This window comes from Trichoplusia ni, chromosome 21 (genome assembly GCF_003590095.1).
Source record: "Trichoplusia ni isolate ovarian cell line Hi5 chromosome 21, tn1, whole genome shotgun sequence".
Lineage (NCBI taxonomy): Eukaryota > Metazoa > Arthropoda > Insecta > Lepidoptera > Noctuidae > Trichoplusia > Trichoplusia ni.
In genome coordinates this window covers 3,328,050-3,347,132 of record NC_039498.1, presented here as the reverse complement: position 1 = coordinate 3,347,132, position 19,083 = coordinate 3,328,050, and the positions used below count along the sequence as shown (strand labels likewise).

Genomic DNA, 19,083 nt, shown 5'->3' with positions numbered 1-19,083 from the left:
AAGCATTGGTTTATCATACAAAATGGTATGATATGATCAAGGGTCGTATGGTACATACATATTTTTCAAATGATTTTTGTCGTGCTGAACGTAGTTAAATGTCACTTTTTTATATTTTATATGACGGGGTTGTTTAAAATACTTATATATGTTGTTTGGAGAAATTGTCAAATAATAATGCAATATAGTTTTTTCTACACTATTCAAAGCAAGGATTTTAATATAAACTTAAATTTTAAATACAATATGAAGCCTATTACAGTTATTTTTAAATAATCCGGTAAAAAACAATGTCTATTTTGGTAGAATAAACTTAATCGTTATCTATTTAACGGATTATAGTCTCAATTAATTAGGATTAATTGCTTAAAAGAGGTTCAAGAGGAAAACTTCATCGAATTTTCATCGCTAATCCTGATTTTCATAAAGAAAAACATCTATTGTGATAATTTATGTCCATCACATGTACTTTTTACTTGAAAAAAAGTTTTTCATACAAAACAATTAAAATAGAATACTTAAAAACAAACAAAATAATATCGCTTGAATAATAATCATCTCTGAAATAGCTTTGTCTTCGGATATTTCAAAAAATCAAATCAAATTATTTTCAAAAAGGATTGGTACAAAGGGCTTTACAATTAAATATAAACCAATCTGTCTGATAGATAGAAATTGAAAGTGAAAAGGCAAACTGAGAAAGGAATGAAAAACTTAAGTGAATTTAAAAAACGAAGTGAAATGAGTTCCCCCGAGTAATCCATTAAAATCATGTTGAAATACAACAACAAATAAACATAAAAGCAATAAATCACGAATGGGCTTAATATGCATGAGTTTTGAAAGTCATAGCAACAGTTCGTGTGTACACAAGTTACAGAGGTACTATATTATCACATAAAATGCTTTCATCCCGGAAAACAGACTATTTACGACGCAGAGTCGCGACGGCCGGCGGCGGCTCAAACTTCTGTTATTAAACACATAGACATGTAATATGTCGTGAAAATTAATTTTCATTTACCACCAACAAAGAGCCTTATCAGGTTGTTAATGGTCTCAAAATACGTATATCAAAATAAATAAAAAGTTGTCTAGCAAACATGACGCACAACAATGCATTTCTGGTTATTCTTGGATGGTGTGGAAATAAACAAAGGCTAAGCAGGCTACACACGCAGGAGAAAAATATTTTCAAGAGCTTTCTCACGTAGAAAATACCATTTTACATCAACAATGTGGCATTAGACAACCTACGCAGTAACCTTCGCTGTGGTTGCTAGGCAACCAGACAGTGCGAGGTGCAACCTCATGCCTCATGGATGTCTTTATCAATGTCTTACGGCTGTTGCATAACGTGTGCGGTCGTTGACCGGCAGCGCGGCCCCCCTCGCGATCCCCCCCCCGCTCACGCTCGCAGCGCGCTGGTGTCCCACCATGTCGTCACCACGCTAGGTTAAGGTCGCGTCAGATGAGATTCGCCTCCCATATTAAAGCATCTCGCGTGACAAATAGATCAAGTTCAAAACATCACCAGCTGGACGCTTATCGTTATCAAACAAGACGTATGTTCAGGACAACCATCGCAATTTCGAAGAAAGTTTGTTGCAGAGTTTGTTGTTGAAAGCTGTGTTGAAGGCAACTTATATGGAACTTAATAATGCGGAAAACAAAAACGTTTCCTTTGCTAACCATTTCAAAGCATGTCATTATTTTAAAAGTAAGACTATTTAAAATATGTTTTACCGAGTAAAACATCAGTTCATAGACACTACAATGCTTTTTACTAGCAAAAAGTTAAGTAAAGCGGAGTCGGTCTGAAGGAGTCTTTACCTAGTCGCAATAACTTCCGAGTAGGAAACTAATGGTTTCTATAAATGCAACGCGCTGATCGAGCTCGCTGTACCCCGGCGGACATGTACCCGCAGCTAGCGAGCAAGCGACTATCCAGCGGACTAACCACCTATTTCAATCTCAATTCGCGAAAGTTTATCGCGAATGTTTCTAATGACGTAACGGTCTAGACAAACGAACATTATTTAATAAGGATGCAAGCAAAGAAATTAATAGTCTACACCGGTGTACACAATCATAGCGTTTCGGAACATGTAAATCAACGCGCACCCAATGTATTCAGAGACCGTCTCGCTCCGTTTATATTTATTTAAAGATTTGGAACATAATTTCGTCACCCAGCGATCGATCTGTGACAGTTTAAAGAACCATTGACGAAAATGTTCTATACTTTTCCTTAAACAAAAACCGATACAAAAATAACGTCGCTTTCGCAACCATTCCGCCCTAACATTTTCATTGCTCTGTGTACAAGAGAATTCGTGACTTGGCTTATTTCTAACTCTTTAGAGGGAGCGATGTATATGAAATAAATTGGAAGTCCATAAAATTTGCATTGTAGTGTAATACGACGGTCATAAATACCTAACGGTACGGCACGAGGTGTTCGTATAAGACAATTTTCGCCCGCGACTCCGCTTCCGCAACTTAGATCATTGTTTCAAACCGATGAGAGTATTTTATGACTACAGGCGAAGAGTGTGTTGTGATATCGTTGTTACTAAACATTAGCAATTTGTGAATACCTACTTTAAATTTGAATTTTGGTTCTTACGCACCATGCATAAACAATGACAATTTATTCGAATTACCTTATAAGCACTTAATAATGCTGGCTGGTTGGGTTAACTGTATAAAGTTTAAACTATATACAAATATATACAGGCTTCCATTACAGCCTAACAATTTTGTACACGAAATTCTATAGTAAAGAGCGGGACATAATTTATGGTAAATAAATTTTAGATATCGAATAAAAACCAAATAAGCTGTTTATAAAACAGACTGGTCAAAACGTCGTACAGACTGTTTTGTACGATAATACTTTTGTAGGTTCCCTTGTTAGCATAGGAGTGCTTAGTAGTCGCCAAGGTGTCTGATTAATTTGTGATGGGTTCACTACCACTGACGTTGAACGTCGGCGAAGCATACATGTTGGACGCATTACAAAAACTTCAAAAGCTTTTATCACGCAAGTTCAAGAAATTATTAAATATTGAATGTTGTCACAATGGTAGACGGTTTATGGTGGCCGCAGAACCGACTGCAACAATGCTGAATCTTTCACGTTTTAGATTTTAAACAAGAAACGAAGGCATAGTTCTGAACCAGAGAAAGGATAAATACGACGATAAATTATATTATATACTGACCTAAGTATGTACCTATGATACCTTAGGCATACAATCACATGGATGCAAGTAGATAACGCTATGTGCTAACATTCGCATAACAAGTGCGGCGTGTTGGCGGCGCTTACGCATACAGCAGTAATAACATAAACACAACACACCTTGTTTCGGCGGCGGCGGCGGCGCTTGCTCTTTGCTCTCGAAGAACGTGAGCGCGAAATTATCGCGTGTCTCTATGGCGAGGGGCGGCGATGCGCGCACGCATGACGCGGGTCGACCGCTCCACACGTCCATATTCCGAACATGTCCAGCGGCTCGCTGTCGTCGGCTCGCGTCCGCCGGCCCTCGATACAACCCGCGCACTGAGCTTTCTCGAGCTTGACTGCTTGTGCCTTCGGAATAAGTGGACGCTACCGGCGCCCGCGCACCGCACCGCTAAACGGAGCAGTGAGAGTTTTTTGAATTCGGTATGGTGTCTTTTTTGTATCCACATACATAAATAAGATGTGCTCACGCTTGTTACGGATTGTGTTTTGTATCGTGATGGCAAAAGCTTCACGCTCACTGCCACCGCTAATAGATTCTAATGATTTAATGAGCGATTACATCGACAGCAGTGTCGATAGCTTCCGATGCTTTATTGCAAGGGAGGCAGATAAGAACAGGGCTATCTAAAAACACATTAATCAAGTAATCTTTCGGTAATATTGGGTACGTGTAGATGCACTTCAGTAAATTTATGGGTCTTGGGACAAACATGGTAAACATCATAAAATCGATAAACGAAGCATTTATGAAGTTTTAATTGCAATAGGACAATTGTCACGTAAGCCCAAGATAAACTATCTTCAATAGGGTCAATCTCATACGGGGCCACGTTAAAAACTAATCAGCGCTATCCCATACTGTTGTGATAACTGCGAAGGTGACTCACCCGTGGAAGCCTTCGGTGTGATGACGTCATCCCCGTAAGCTAATTATTTACAGAAGCTATTACGATGCCCGTGGAAACTAATAACTGAGCCATCGGCATTTCCCTAAGTAAGGTTATTACATGTTTTAATTAATATAACATTTCTTTGGAAAGGTTTACTAGGAATTTAGACTATTAAAAGTTTACAAGTACATAAAATTAATGGATTCGAGTTGTATTTGAGTTAAATTTAATTTTCATTTTACTTGCTCCGATATACAACTACGCAACGATTACATTATTTTAATTACAGGTGAATGAACTTATTTGAATAAAAAAAAGTTGGTAAACAGTCGACTCAAAAAAAAATACGCATTGCGTTTACCTATACAAATCTGGTATCGTATGAGAATTGTGTAGCTTAGTCATCCTTTGAACTAATTATGACTATTAACGTTATTGTTTCGATCCCACAGTTGAAGTTAACATGATACTTCCTAGTTGCAGTGTCTAGGGTACCTGCGTACACCATGTATGCTCTACCCCATAACCAATCGCGAGCGTGACGGGACACACACGCCACGAGAACCGGTGCTAACGAGTTGGCTATTCCGATTTGTTTTAGAATGTTTTTGCGCTTTTCTGGAATCCCTTTATGCTTCGCAGGGCATGGAGTGAACGGCACGTTAACTCTGTTATTGACTCTCCGTCTATCTGTCTCTACCTTTATCTGTTATCTGTCCGGAGTTTGTTTTAGTCTAAGATCCAAACTGGAAGTATTTCTTACCATGTGTTTCATATTATTTTGTAACCTAAAAACGTAAGAAACGTCTTTTTAAGTGCCTTTCGTTCGATGAACAGACATTAGAAGATTCTATCGCATCTACAATGTGTTATACAGATTTCCGTCAATGTTGAAACTTTTTTGCTTTACGTTTCATCATCACAAGAGTTAAAAATTGGCGTCAGCTGACGAGACGACTGTCTCCATCGAAATCTACTTTAAAATAGCGGGTTCCTTGAAGAAATTAGTTTGTCTACACACACAAGTATATAAAATATGAGTGAGGTTTGTTTGAACACGTTGTTTGCAAGATAAGCGACTCTTGTTGGCAAGAGTTAGCACTGGACATTTTGTAGCGCGGCTTTATTCGAAGTGTTACCGTCTGCAGTTACAATCATACGACCATTCTCGGTGTACCGGTTATGACTATCTTTGCTATACGCTCCAATGCTTGCTTGGTAGCGAGAGAGCAACGAATTAGAAATGTATCACTTGCAGAATCAAACCAGAATTAAAGTGATAGCTGTCATTCGCAGACTCTACAATACTTATAAGACATCGCTTTAGTTACAGCAAAAAAAAAATCTAAGTCCATGTACTTTCTTTTCAAAACATTCTTATACTAAGTTACTTAGTATTAGCTAATTAGTTCAGATATTTTTATATTTATTTAGAATTTAGTTTCTGTAAGGAAAATAAATAAATTTGAGTTACCTATCTGTAAACGAGATGAACTTCAAAAACAAAAATAATTTTTCCTCCTAAATAAATAAGGCTAAGCTATATACTTCAAAAACCACAAAAAAATATCTCTTAAAGACATTGAAATGAAACTACTTTTACGGATTTTTTCGCGGTTTAATTTTAGATTTTAGTTCCCGAGGTTTCGAAAATCTAAAATTAAACCGCAAATTAATCCGTAAAAGTAGTTTCATTTCAATGTCTAACATTCGCGTAAACCTAAGAAACCACTCTTAAAGACAATCATATGAACGGTTAGCCTTAAATCACTTCCTATTACTTAACATTTGTTCCCAAGACAAGTGCCGCTACCCATTAATATGATCGTAAAGTTCAGTCAGTGGAAAAATAATGTCAGAGTTATAGCGTAGCGATGACCACTGGTGGGCAAGTCTGTCACCACGGACACGATACTGATATTACAGTTTATAATCAAGTACCGTAACTTGTGAATCTGTTGTTTAATTTTCCCAAATTCTTGTAGTAATAAAACTGTTTAAGTAATAAAATCATTAAGTTCCTAATTCGGTTGGTTCTAAAGCGCAGAAGTTCAGAATCATTTTCAAGTTAACTTTTTATGAAAACGGATAAAAGATATGATATGAGATATTCAATTATAAAAATATTTTCCTGGCACAAATCTAAGGCAAAGGAAGAACAATTTTATTTTAATTACGCCATCTACAAAATCGACAATAACCTTGTTTAAATCATACTTTTGAAATGTCTTGAAGGACTTTAGGTCCAAAATAATAGGCTATTCAATACCTACATACAGTTAGGCGTCACCTCGTCTAACGTCTACACTTTGCACTTGACCGATTTCCAAAATCAATGTAACTATACCAGCCGTGATTTGTATTCAGCTATTCAAATTATTTTGTTTCACGAATTTATTTTGAATATTTTAAATGGTATCCCGTCGGTGGTTCACGAATAGCTTACATAATAAGTTTGTACTCGTAAAAAATGATCTAAAAAATTTTTAGGTAAGTTGAATTAAATAAGTTTTTTTACTAGCTAATGTATTTTAGAATACAGGAAAGTGTCTGTTTTTTACAACAGTCAACTTTGACCTTCAAAATCCGAAAAGGCAAAAACTCAAAGAGGTTTCCAATCGTCGTCGTAATGTCCACCAGTGTTGACTCAAGTACGAAGGGATATTTTCAATATTTATAATAACGCCAATCGCAAATTATAAAAAATCAAATTCATAGATTTTTATTTTTATTCTACATAGAGTTTATTATAATTTTAAAAACATTTATATCATAGTTACCAAGCAGTAATTTTCTAAAACTATACATACACATCCATTATAGTATTATGTAGCCATTATTTTATGCTACCGGGAGAAGTGTTAGTGGTGTGACACTATCGACAAATTCGGCAGTGAACAGACATGCTTTTATAAAATGAGAAGAGCTGCCACGCGAAAATAGACCTTAAAGTCATATGAGACAGTTTCAAAACGAATGAAATTGGTCTACTAGCATCTGTAGGTAAAGTTCCTATGCTCCATTCTATTTCATATTTGATCAAAAATTCATGTGGCTATGAGAAATGAATATGCGAATTTAGAACAGCCTCATACACAGCTCAATTGATATAAAATGGGACGTCTTTTGTTTTATTTTTTATACATGCTATTTCCGCAGTAAGGAATTATAGTAGCATGCACAAAGACACCCAGACTTAGGACTATCGTACGTAGATCATACAGCTCTTGTCTTATTTGGGGATCAAACCGAGACCTCAACTACTCGGCTATCCGTTCTGATTCTAACACGGCAAAAAGTTTAGTCACGAAAACGATGACAATTTCAAGTATCACTTGAATTAGTAACTTTAATTAAATTGAGACAAAGCCAACGTCTGGAATTGCGTAAATAAGAGGTATCTCCCTAATGCAAACGAGTTTATAAATGTGCACAGTGACGGTAACTGTGTCACAGGTTCAAATCAAGTGATGGATTGCAATAGTCCAGTAGAGTAATGGGCATTAAAATTCCACAAGGTGACCCTCGGAGGGAGAGGACCACTCGGTCCGATTGCTTCAGAGGGTAATGTTGTAAGTATCCCCTAGGTTAATAAATAAATACTAGAGCTTAGCATTACACAAGGTGTAACCGAAGAACGTGGCGATATTTTGAAGTATTGTGCTTGAAAATGGAAATAAAGAATTTTCTCCCAGAAAATAGGGCCCTCCTTTATGAATACGGGTTAACTGTCGTTGCTGACGCAAGATTTTCTAAAGACAGAGAAGTGGTGTTAAAAGATATAATCAGAATATAATGCAGATTAATATTTCTGGGGAGGACCGAGAAATATGAATTTTGATTCTAATAACATTCACTTAGACATTTCTATTTATACACCCAAATCTGTTTGGCGATAACCACAATAACCAATTCCATTTAACAGCGAGTTTTTCGCTAAAACGAAATTCAATTTCAGTTTTCAAATGTGAATATCAAAGGAAGAAAAAATTTGACAACGTGCAGTCGTAAACAACTGCAAATAGAATTGTTCAGAGTTGTTTGTAATTTACAATCGGTATGGAGGCAGGCGGCGGTAGGCTTGAGTTTAAACCCTAACCGAACGTTTGACACCAGCTAACTAGTTCTGAACAGGGGAATTTTTCCCTTAAGCTCGATAAAAGGATAAACACGTCTGAAGTTTTCCGAGCACTTGTTTTCTGCCGATGACACACGTGAGTACGGCGATATGCACTTAAGTTGTTATTTTTGTCTGAAATTAATTGGTAATTCACAGACAAGTTAAAACGTGGATTAAAGGTAGAGCCAGAATAATTATATTAGAAACGAAGTTATAGAAAGCTTTTTGGTAAAATAACGTGCATTACTAAAGGATTACTTAAAAATATTAAATAATTATTTTGATTATGTGATTTTTATGCAAAGAATATTTTTATTAATATGGCTGTAGATGGGTGGTTAAAAAAATAATTTTCTGAATTCCTTATCTTGCGCATAGTTTGTGATCCTCCATAACTTAAGTAAAATAAAATGAAAACCAGTAAAAAAGAAATTTAAGTTATGCTTACCATGTCCGGGTGAGTTGAAGAATCGTGATCCTGTGAACAAATTTGAACTCTATTAAATAGTGCTAAAGCTTTTATTTCCTTTTCAGGCGCTTATTTTGGAAAACTTTGGTTTACAGAAACGCTGACTTAGAGGTGATGTTAAAGGCTCTAAATAAGACACTAAACATGCAAAATAATTACAATTGGGTATTTGACTGATTTAAAAGAAATAAGTGTGTCAGATACATTTTCAAATAATGTAGGATATGTATTTTATTTTATTTTAAAGCTTGAACAAAATGTGAAGGTGATACACTAAGTTAAAATCTCGAGTGACGTCACTTAATATACATTACATCTTTAACCGACATTAATATTATTAGCCCATACTTCTTTTAGCATCTTTGTTGCGATCTTTTTTAAATAATAATATAAAGTATCTATTAAGCCTTAATTTAAATGTTTGAATCTACCTGACGAACTAATAAGTCAAGTATCCAATTGTGAATGAAATAATTTAACAGAAAGTTAGACTATAAGCATACTCATTAAAAAACAGTTCTATCACTTACAACTGCATATTAAATGTTATATTTAGACTTTAATAGGGTATTTAACAAAAAAAAACTGTTAAGCCCATTAGAAAGATTTCTAAAAAATATGGAATATGTATTTTCTTTTATATTGTGTGATTTAAAATCTCGTGTGACGCCAGCTACTGGTAGGCTACGCTTTTTACCGTCAAGTTATGTTTGAGCCCCCATTTTCATACATTTCACTATCTTAAGTGTTTTTAATCTTCCTTTATTTTTAACTACTTAGCTGTTGCCCGCGACTTCGTCCGCGTGGTAGATATAAGTTAGGAATTTTTGAACGTTAGCCCTCGAAGATTAATATTTTTCCCCGTTTTTGTCACATTTTACATTGTCTATTGAAGGTCTATTGAACACAAAAGATTTTTTTTAAATTTGAACCAGTAGTTCCTGAGATTTAGCGCGTTCAAACAAACAAACAAACAAACTCTTCAGCTTTATATATTAGTATAGAGTATAGATGATGTGATAAAATAAAAAATACATTTTCTATATTTTTCAGAAGTATGTCTATCGGACTAAACAGGTTTAAGTTATTAGATTCTGTCAAATACTCTATTCTGAACATCAAAGTTCGTTTTTTTCACCATCAATTAATTAGAATTATATCTTTTCTTTCTTTTATTTAATACGTCACTAATTAGCTGTCTTACTAACACATAATAAGCGTGAATGTCACATTTAAGTAATTAACACAATTAAGCCATTGTTTAGGGGAAATAATAACGAGGAAAGAAAGTGCTCGGGTTCGTAATTTAGAGTTCCTACGTGGATGGATTTTTCATAGGCTAGGCATTTTTAGTATGCCTAGGAAATACTAATGAAAAGGTTGATAGTAAGATGGTTGATTAATTAATTCATAACTAAGGTATTGACTGTCTCAGCGTAATTAAAAATGTATTAAATAGTTACGATAACTAAGAAGGGAAAGATAGTGCTTAAAAAAAAACAAGTTCTTGAACGATCAAGCTAAAATAAACATGATTTGCGCTCTCATCCGCAGATCGGTAGCAATCGCGTGTTACAAATCGTGCGTACAATAATCCTGATATAAAGCGGCGCTAATAAATCAAAATGTTAGAGAAGGACAGAGTGTCCGCTTTTTGCTTAGTTAATCAAGAAGTCGCCGTCTTTCCCGCGGATTAGCTGTCGTAAAATCTAATAAGAGAGAATATTGTGAGCCCGCACGGCACCGCACACGCCGTGCAAAAACCACTGCTGTTTTAGTGATGCGCCGATAAAAGATACTCGATGTGTCTACTCGATTAAGATTATTTTAAGAATCGAATAACCGTTAAAGTTCAATGCTAGCATGTATGTACATATGCCATTTTTTTACTCGCCTTTTTTCAGTGAGATGAAGATTGAGTATTTCTTTTTTTAGCCACCGACGGAAAAAGAGATGTTTTATAAGTAACGTGTGTCTCCCAAATGGATTGACCGATATCAATTTAGTCTATTTTGTATTAAAGTTGAATTATGTGCGAGTGTTCTTAGACATGTTTGAGAGAAACAGTTCTAGTCGTATAAAAGTTCTGGAGGAAAGGGTTTTCGTTTTTTCTCATGTCTTTATAAGATTATTTTTTTAGTTGTACAGCAGAGATATAAGTATGTTATTACGTAGTTTCAATAAAAACACACAACGCACTGCTACTAATTATTAAGTTTAGTATTGATGAGGTATTGTCAATCAGCTTCTAAACTTTGCAATTTGCACCAACCAACAACAACTATTTATCGATACATAGTAGGTAAAATTAATCGATTAGGAATTGCAAAATCTTTGGTACATCACTATCAGCCTGAACGCTGAGGCGCAGGAAGCAAACCTTTGCTCGGGTCGCTGAACCGAGCATAGCTGTAAGCAGCACCATATCAGACAAATTCATACTTTACATCAATCTAATAAAACATAAAATCCACTGGCGCAAAAAGTTGTGAGTGTTAGCATCTAATCAAACATGTTTCTATATAGCGTTTGGATAATTTAAGCTTTATTTAATTGTCTTACAGTCCTTTTTAGGGTGGTTAGTGGTGTGAGAAGGTTTTGCAAAGTAGTGCCATTAGCAGATAGGCCGAGCTGTCTCATAAGATTTGCTGATAACTGGGATTAACTCCTGAATTAGTACTGCTAAGGATCGGTGCCTTCACCCCGGTTCGGGGTTATCATAGGGGGCGTTCGGCTTCGAAAACCAACTTTAGAAATGTGACATTATGTAGGTATACTTGTTATTATTAATTTTTTTATTATCTATTTGCCCATCATTCATGTTAGCGTCACAGTCTTATATCTTAATTGGCTGTTCACCGTTTTTCTATATATTCGTTATTTACAACATTTACGCAAGCGAAATCCACTCCTCACATTCTACATTTACAATTCCCCCAAAAATAAAAAAAATAAAAACATCGCTGAAGGCTTTTTTCAAACAAAACTAAGCCCAAAACAATGCAATGGCAGGCATTGTTTTGGGGTAGTATTCGTACATTGCGTTAGCCGACAACGCACCATTTTCGTCTGTTTAATTAAAGGTTGCCTCTCTGTTTGTGGGCAACGCAACTGTCTGAAATCCGATATTACTCGGTTATTAATCAACAGAGTACATGCACGTATGATTTGGTCGAAATGTTTTACAAGAGAGGAATTGAAATGTTCCGATATATCAGGTTATTATGTTTCCATTAGTTTGCATTCTGTTAATGGAGCTGTTTACAGAGAGATTGGGTGAAATATATTGCTTGTTATTTAATAATAAAATGAAATATTAATTTATTTTTTACTCACAATATTCGTTTGTCGATGGAAAAGTTTTATTATTTTAAAAGCTTTTACTCGCGTGATTTTTAGTAAATTACACAAACGTGTTGTTTTATTTTTCATAAAGCTCCCGGGGGCTAAGAATTAAATCAACATATACAATTTGCAGTGGAGACCACTTGGTTATTCGTGCAGTCAAAATTGTATGTGTATCTACAGTGAAAATGTTATTGTTACGTTAGTTCTTCATCATATTTGATGGTATTTTATAATATTTAAATAACGCCTGTGCTTCAGGCTTCTTGTCATATAATATATGGAAGCATTGATGTTAATGGTTTCAGATTAGATAGTTATTTAGTTTCAGGTTCCTTCACAACGTGTTCGAAATATATTTGACAAAATCAAATTTATTTTGTCTCTGACCACGTTGGGGTCTCTCCTGCTCTTCGTACTTACATAAGGAAGCAAGACCACCAACGACATTACTAAAAACTAAACTATGCTTTCAAAATGCTTCAAAAATTATCTACTTGCTAACCACAACTTACATTACATAAGTATAGCGTCCCCTTAGTTTTCCTATGACCTAGTCATATACAATGATTGACAATAATAATTAAGGGGTGAATAATGCTAGGTATAAATACAATATTGTTTATTAACTAATGCCCTGTCATGACCGAAGACAAATTGTTGACAACAACTGCATTTCATATTAAACGGGGCAAGGTCGTTCTTGATCCATTACACCATCTAATTATACTAATACTATTACTTAGATGTATTAAAAGATAGCTATTAGAAAGTTACGTCATTAAATTTCATTCTGAAAATAAACATTAATAGTTTAAAGTATCTTAATAACCTAGGACTATATTTCATCCATGCAGTCTTATGCACAGACTGCATGGAGAGCCGAGTGGTTGAGGTCACCACCGAACCCACCGAGCGCGTCGCGTCGCGGGTTCGAACCCCGCGACTAAAACTGTTAAACTAAAAACTATTCTTTTCAACGATATGCTTATGCTTGATCAATCTAATAGAACTGACCTGCTCGAAATATTTTTTTATGAAATAACAAACTTTTCACATTAAATTATTAAGGCAAATGAACTTATATTTTTTTACCTGTGATCTGATAACCCAAAGAATAATGAGTAAAACTTATTAATGCCTGTGAAAAATTAAGGCAAACAATTAGATATATTAAACTATATTATTTAACTATTAAATAACTATTAAATTTTTCCTGAGGCACCGCCAGCTTGGATTTTAATTATTGTGACATTGTTGTGTCATCGTTTGGTGTTAGAGTCCCCTAACCAGACCATTAAACTCAATTGAGTGTTTTAACTTTTAAAGCCAAATAACCAACCGTATTTAATAACCTATCGTTTGAACATGGCTTGCCCTTAAACGCAGTATAATCGATGCGTCCGTAGCTTTACATCTTATACGGACGCAAGACAAGAGTTTTTGAATATAAATTGTTACGCACATTACCAAGTCCGGCCCTTGAGTCGGGTTCCCGAGCTAATGTATAACGGACGAATACTGATGATTTGTTTATGTCAAGCGACAATATGGACGCTTGATAAACAATTGTCTTAAAACTCTCCTGATCTTGTATTCTTTATCCACCTCTCAAAGTTAAAACATAGCAATTAGGGAAGAGAGATGCCGATGTAACTCGCTATAATATTAACGCGCTTTCAAAACTCTTTTTTTTAAACAAACTTTATTTGTCTGTATGAGTTATACACGTAAAACTCCAGCACCCACAAAGAATTGTTTGTCCAAAACAGGAATCGTACCCGTTACTCCTTAAAGTCATGCTTGGATTCATACCATAAGGATCTGGATCGTCACAGGCAGTTCAGGCTTTACCTACTTTTTATATGTCGCTAACAGTTTGTTTTTTAATACTACAATAACAAAAATAACTTGTGCAACATATTATTATTTTACCCAGCCGATTTTGGTACCTTGAATATAAATAAGATTATTTTCATTCTCCTAACAGTCTGGCGGTGGTGCATGTTTAAGTTGCATTGACTGCACGACTTGACTGACCCTGGCCAGAAAGTTACGGGAAAACAAAACATTGATCAAAATTAATCTGAATTATTGATCTGTCATTTACATGGCAGTGTACATTATTAGGAGTATTTAAGTAAGGCAACTCTACCTATACTCGATACTTATCCCAACCAATATTATAAATGCGAAAGTAACTCTGTCTGTCTGTTACGCTTTCACGTCCAAACCACTGAACTGTTTTTAATGAAATTTGGTACAGAGATAGAGTTGACCTTGAGAAAGAACATAGGATAGTTTTTACCCCGGACTTTTGAATAGTTCTCTTGGAAACGCGATATAACCTAGATCGACGCGGGCGAAGCCGCGGGCGGATAGCTAGTATTATGATAATTGAACTACTATAATAATATCATATCACATAACGTACATATGAAAATGGCTAGTAATACTAGACAGAATTGACCAAAGAAGTAATTATCGATATAACTAAAAAAACCTGTTAAAGACTCCCGATTTTAATAATATTAGGTGTGAAACATTAAAAACCTTGTCTGAAACGTCTGCCAGTACAAATAAACTTTAATATTTTGAGCACCAGCTTAAAACAACATCAGCATGCTACAGAATCAACTGTACCTAGATATTGTCGAAATCTAGAACGACAGGTAATGTATATTAGATGGCAGGACGACGCGTACGAAGGAGCGTCAATTTTCATTAAAAAGGCGGTCACAATAAATGGGATATCCTAGATGTGCAGCCGACTTGAGATTAAGTGCACAACAGACTCTGATGGAACTGGTCACGCTAGCTGTGACACAAATTGAGGGTATATGAAGAAAACATGTCTCTTAAGACTTTTTCATGGACTGGCTCGTTGGTCTAGTGGTTAGTGACCCTGACTGCTATAACGGAGGTCGTGGGTTCGATTCCCGCCTAGGAAACATATTTGTGTGATGAGCATGATATTTTTTTCTGTGTCAGGGTGTTATTTCCCTATAACATGTGTGTATTTAGAAATAATAATATATAAGTGTGTCCATCAGTAGTCCAGTACTCATAATACAAACTTTGCTTTGGTCGAAACTAGATGGCGTGGTGTGAAAGTTGTTTAATATAATTATTTTTCTTTTGCAGTCGAGAATAAGACTGCCGAATGAACACAAGTAGTAAAAATTAATATTTGTGTTTATAAATATTTTACTAGAATGTAAAAATCTGTTGTGTTGGTTGTTGTTAAGCAGCTACGGAAAAATGAAATAGGATGGTAAAAATCAATTAATGAATGTGTCAAGCACACCGAAACCCAATTAACACTCCACAAGAGAATTGACAGCTAATTACTTGATTACTGCAACGAACAGCACTCGAGAAAGCATGGATTCATAGTGACACGTTAATCAATTATTTCGCGTCATTTTTGTAAACCGAATCCATGGAAATTAATTCTTAAAATGTTTAATGGAAAAAAATACCAAACACCTTTATCATTTCCTTAAAATAAACAATTTGTTAGAGTCTAACCTAGTCTACTCAAACAAAACGCTTTGTATAAAATACTAATATAAATAAATCCGTATCGAGGCCGGTGCAAAACCTTCAGGGCGGCAACTGCACTTTGGGCGGCACTAAATTGTAATAAGCTGAGTTGGCACGCGGCCATTACAACCTCCTTCATAACTATTAACATGAGGCCTAAACGAACCTCCTTAAATAACTCACAGTTAAGCTCAAGGGAACTTTTCATTTCAAAACACAGACGTGCTATTTAAAATATGGTCGGGCTTTTCCGCAATATGCTTCATGCCTACAATATCGAATTTATCGACGTCCACAATTTAAAGTTATAAAATTACTTACCCACGTGTAAAATAATGGAAAGTCTCGAAACGTACAGCGTGCTCAAGAGTATCGGAGATTTCATTCAAAAATCGAAACGTTTCTTCAACCGGATACATACAATTAATTTCCATGCGAATACAAAACACGAAAAAACAAACTGAATAAACACCGGATGAAAACAAAACAATATACACAGTATACGGTGCCGATAAAAAAGGGTTTCTTACCTGAGGAGTAGCCGGCCACGGGAGAGCAGGGCTCCTCCTTAAATCTGCAAAGGAAAACATATGGAAAGTATAATGACGGTTTGAAGGTGAAGGACATTTATAAACGGGCCAGCATCAATACATACGCAAGCATGACCGAGCAGAATGACTAATAGCAGTGACGTCAAAGGAATTGTTCCGACACTTTCGCCCTAACGACGCTGTTAAACTAACGCTAATTAACAATAAATAGATCAACAATGTCCTCAATACGATATGTTATTATTGTAGCATATGCACACGTGGCTATATTTCCAAACGTGTTAGTGAATGTGCAAAAGTGCCACGCAAATTAATTCAGTGGCGGGTATCAGTATGGCCCCGTTCCTGGAAGTATTCTTGTTACATAAACACGGCCACTAGGTTATTGGGGACTCTTTAGGTACTATCAAGGACGACGCTGGAGTTTTTATACTTGTTATTTTTTCGGACAGTAGCAGACGAGGACCGCGACCACGGCGTTAACATTTGAATTGTAAAACAAATTGACGAAAATCACTTATACATTGTGCGCCGTCCGCCTCGGCCGGCGGCGGCGAGCGGGGTGCAATTATATTTACAAATTTGTATGAATCTAGAAATATTCGAGTAACCATACGAAAAAGACGTGATATATAGCTTGTTCTACTAAAATATTTATATAGTTCGCTTGTCTCGTGAGGAAAATAATCAGGCAAGTAGGTTGACGACGGAGTTTTTGTGGCCGTACTGGCTGGCTCGAATATATTTAATATGTAATACTACTAAACCATTCAACACCCGTGTTGCTGACTTATATGAACCTAGCATTCAGTACTTTAATATCAGCTTACTTCTAAGGCTTCGAAATTAGCTTTATTAACTTTTTTATTTCAATGGACACGGTTTTCTTTAGGTACCTACAATGCAGCAATGGATTGAGTGCAGCACCTAGCGATAAACATTCGCGTACGTTTTTTTTGTGTTCACGACGATAGTAATATTTTGCATATTATTATCTTCTGGCTATAGAACAACTATTAAGGTCCATCAGTATAAAACAAATTACGGAAAACAGCCAATGACACATGAAATAAGATCCATGTTTTATTTTCTAATTACTTCATAATATTTTTCTCAATACACATGTGGGAACAACAGTATGCCTTTATTGACGGCCATCTTATTCAATAATATTTAAAAACGACGAGTAGCAACTCATCATTACACCCCATACCCCAAAGGAAATTAACTTACAACTTCATTTTCCCCTTTTCCACCTTTCAAAGCAAAATGTGAAATGTATCATAAGACTGTTGATATAAGGGCGAAAACGGCGTGGAGCTGGGCGCCACAGGTGTAACAAACATGTGGGTATACCCTAAAGAACAAAGTCTGGATAGAAACACCCAAAATCGACTTCTATCATGTTACTACGTAAGTATTTAACTAGAATAATCGCTATAAACAAGTTTCTCAAAGACTTGCGATGGAACAAGAACATTCATTGTGATACCTACGGCTCGTTTCATAAATGAACAGGCCTACAAGTTCGTTCAGATTTCAAGGCCACCATCGATTTTCTGGATGCGTAGGTAACTGTGTGGATGTAGCGCTTTAATATTCAACACGTTTGACATCTCGCCTGCTTCGATGTTTAGTAGGCCTTGTATAAAATGATTGCGTGGCACACTTACAGAGCATACTCGTATATCTACTATTGCGGAACTTAGTTTATATTACTGTTTTTCGGCTCGGACAAGGCTGCGGAAATTCAAGGGCGTTGCGAAGGCCAGCGTCGTCCAGCTGATACCGGTATCGATTTTGGTCTTAAATCTGACACCTGCAGCATTTGGGACCGATGGAACATACACACACATACGTTCTCGAACACGTACAGATGATGTACAGAGTACTTACGTATATAGGTCATCTTCTTCTGAGTTCGAGGAGCTGGTCGCCTCGCTCAGAACCGACCCGCTCATCTCGAACTATTTTATTTGTCTCTCATCTTGATTTTTTATTATTTACATGATAACATAAATAAAACATTGTCACCAGTTCTTGTAAAATGTTTATAAATCATTTTGGTACTGTTCACTTCATTTTGCGGGTTGATAATACATAGGAATAGCTACCATATTGAAGATGTTCATGTTACTGCCGGCGCGGAACAAGCCTGTTTTATTCATTTGTGAGTCGGCACCGGCCTTAGAAATCTCTGCGGGCTTTGAGGGTGGGCTCCGAGCGAGCGACACAACCTCGCACACAGGTCTAGTGTCAAGTTCACGCGTTTCAAGGTTACGATTTTATTTTGCCTGAAACTATGTTTTAAACTCAGCCCTTGATGAAACCCCACTTAATATAGGTTAAACGCAAAGTTTGAACAGGAAAAAAGTACAATTAGCACAGCAACAATAAAAATTGACGCAATACTTGCGGCGACTCGACCTTGTTCGCAATTTGGCGTATACCGAAACGTTTTTAAGGGTTCCCGGGCAAGAATTTTTGATTAAAGGATTATTATTTATAAACACAATAGGACCGGCACGATTTGTCGCTAACACACCGTGATCTATAGCTTTAAGAAGCCGACTGTCCCCGTAACAAAGTTGTGTCGTCATTCGGGGGTGTGAAGCGCGCATGCCCCACTTTGGCCTTGAGAATACTTCCTGGTTCACGGGCAGGCGGTGCGTCGCTGTCACCTGGGCTCTAGGTCAAGCCGCCCTACACACTCCGCAATCGTCGACTTACAATTTTTTTTCTGTAGAGCATTCGAGATCACACGTAGGGCGATAAAGATTGAGGTGGGGTCCTGTTCGGGAAGGGCCATTTAAAGTTTAACGACGAGGCACTCTTAGCAGTTAGAGTAAGTGGAATAGGCCATTTAATTGCTGCGTAACTGCGAAATGGTCCCTACTATTTTAGGTGCT

General features: G+C 36.3%; 1 protein-coding gene across 1 annotated transcript in view; it reads right to left on the bottom strand.

The window, feature by feature from the left end:
* LOC113504122 (ecdysone-induced protein 78C-like) overlaps window positions 1-18,194 on the bottom strand; it is an 82,724-nt gene extending 64,530 nt beyond the window's left edge. Inside the window, exons 1-3 of the mRNA XM_026886259.1 lie at window positions 18,071-18,194; window positions 16,154-16,197; window positions 8,712-8,741 (exon numbers count right to left, since the gene is read on the bottom strand). Of these exons, the coding sequence (XP_026742060.1) occupies window positions 8,712-8,741; window positions 16,154-16,197; window positions 18,071-18,135 (139 nt within the window). The 5' untranslated portion in view covers window positions 18,136-18,194. The remainder of the gene's footprint in view (window positions 1-8,711; window positions 8,742-16,153; window positions 16,198-18,070) is intronic.
* Window positions 18,195-19,083: the final 889 nt, after the last annotated feature.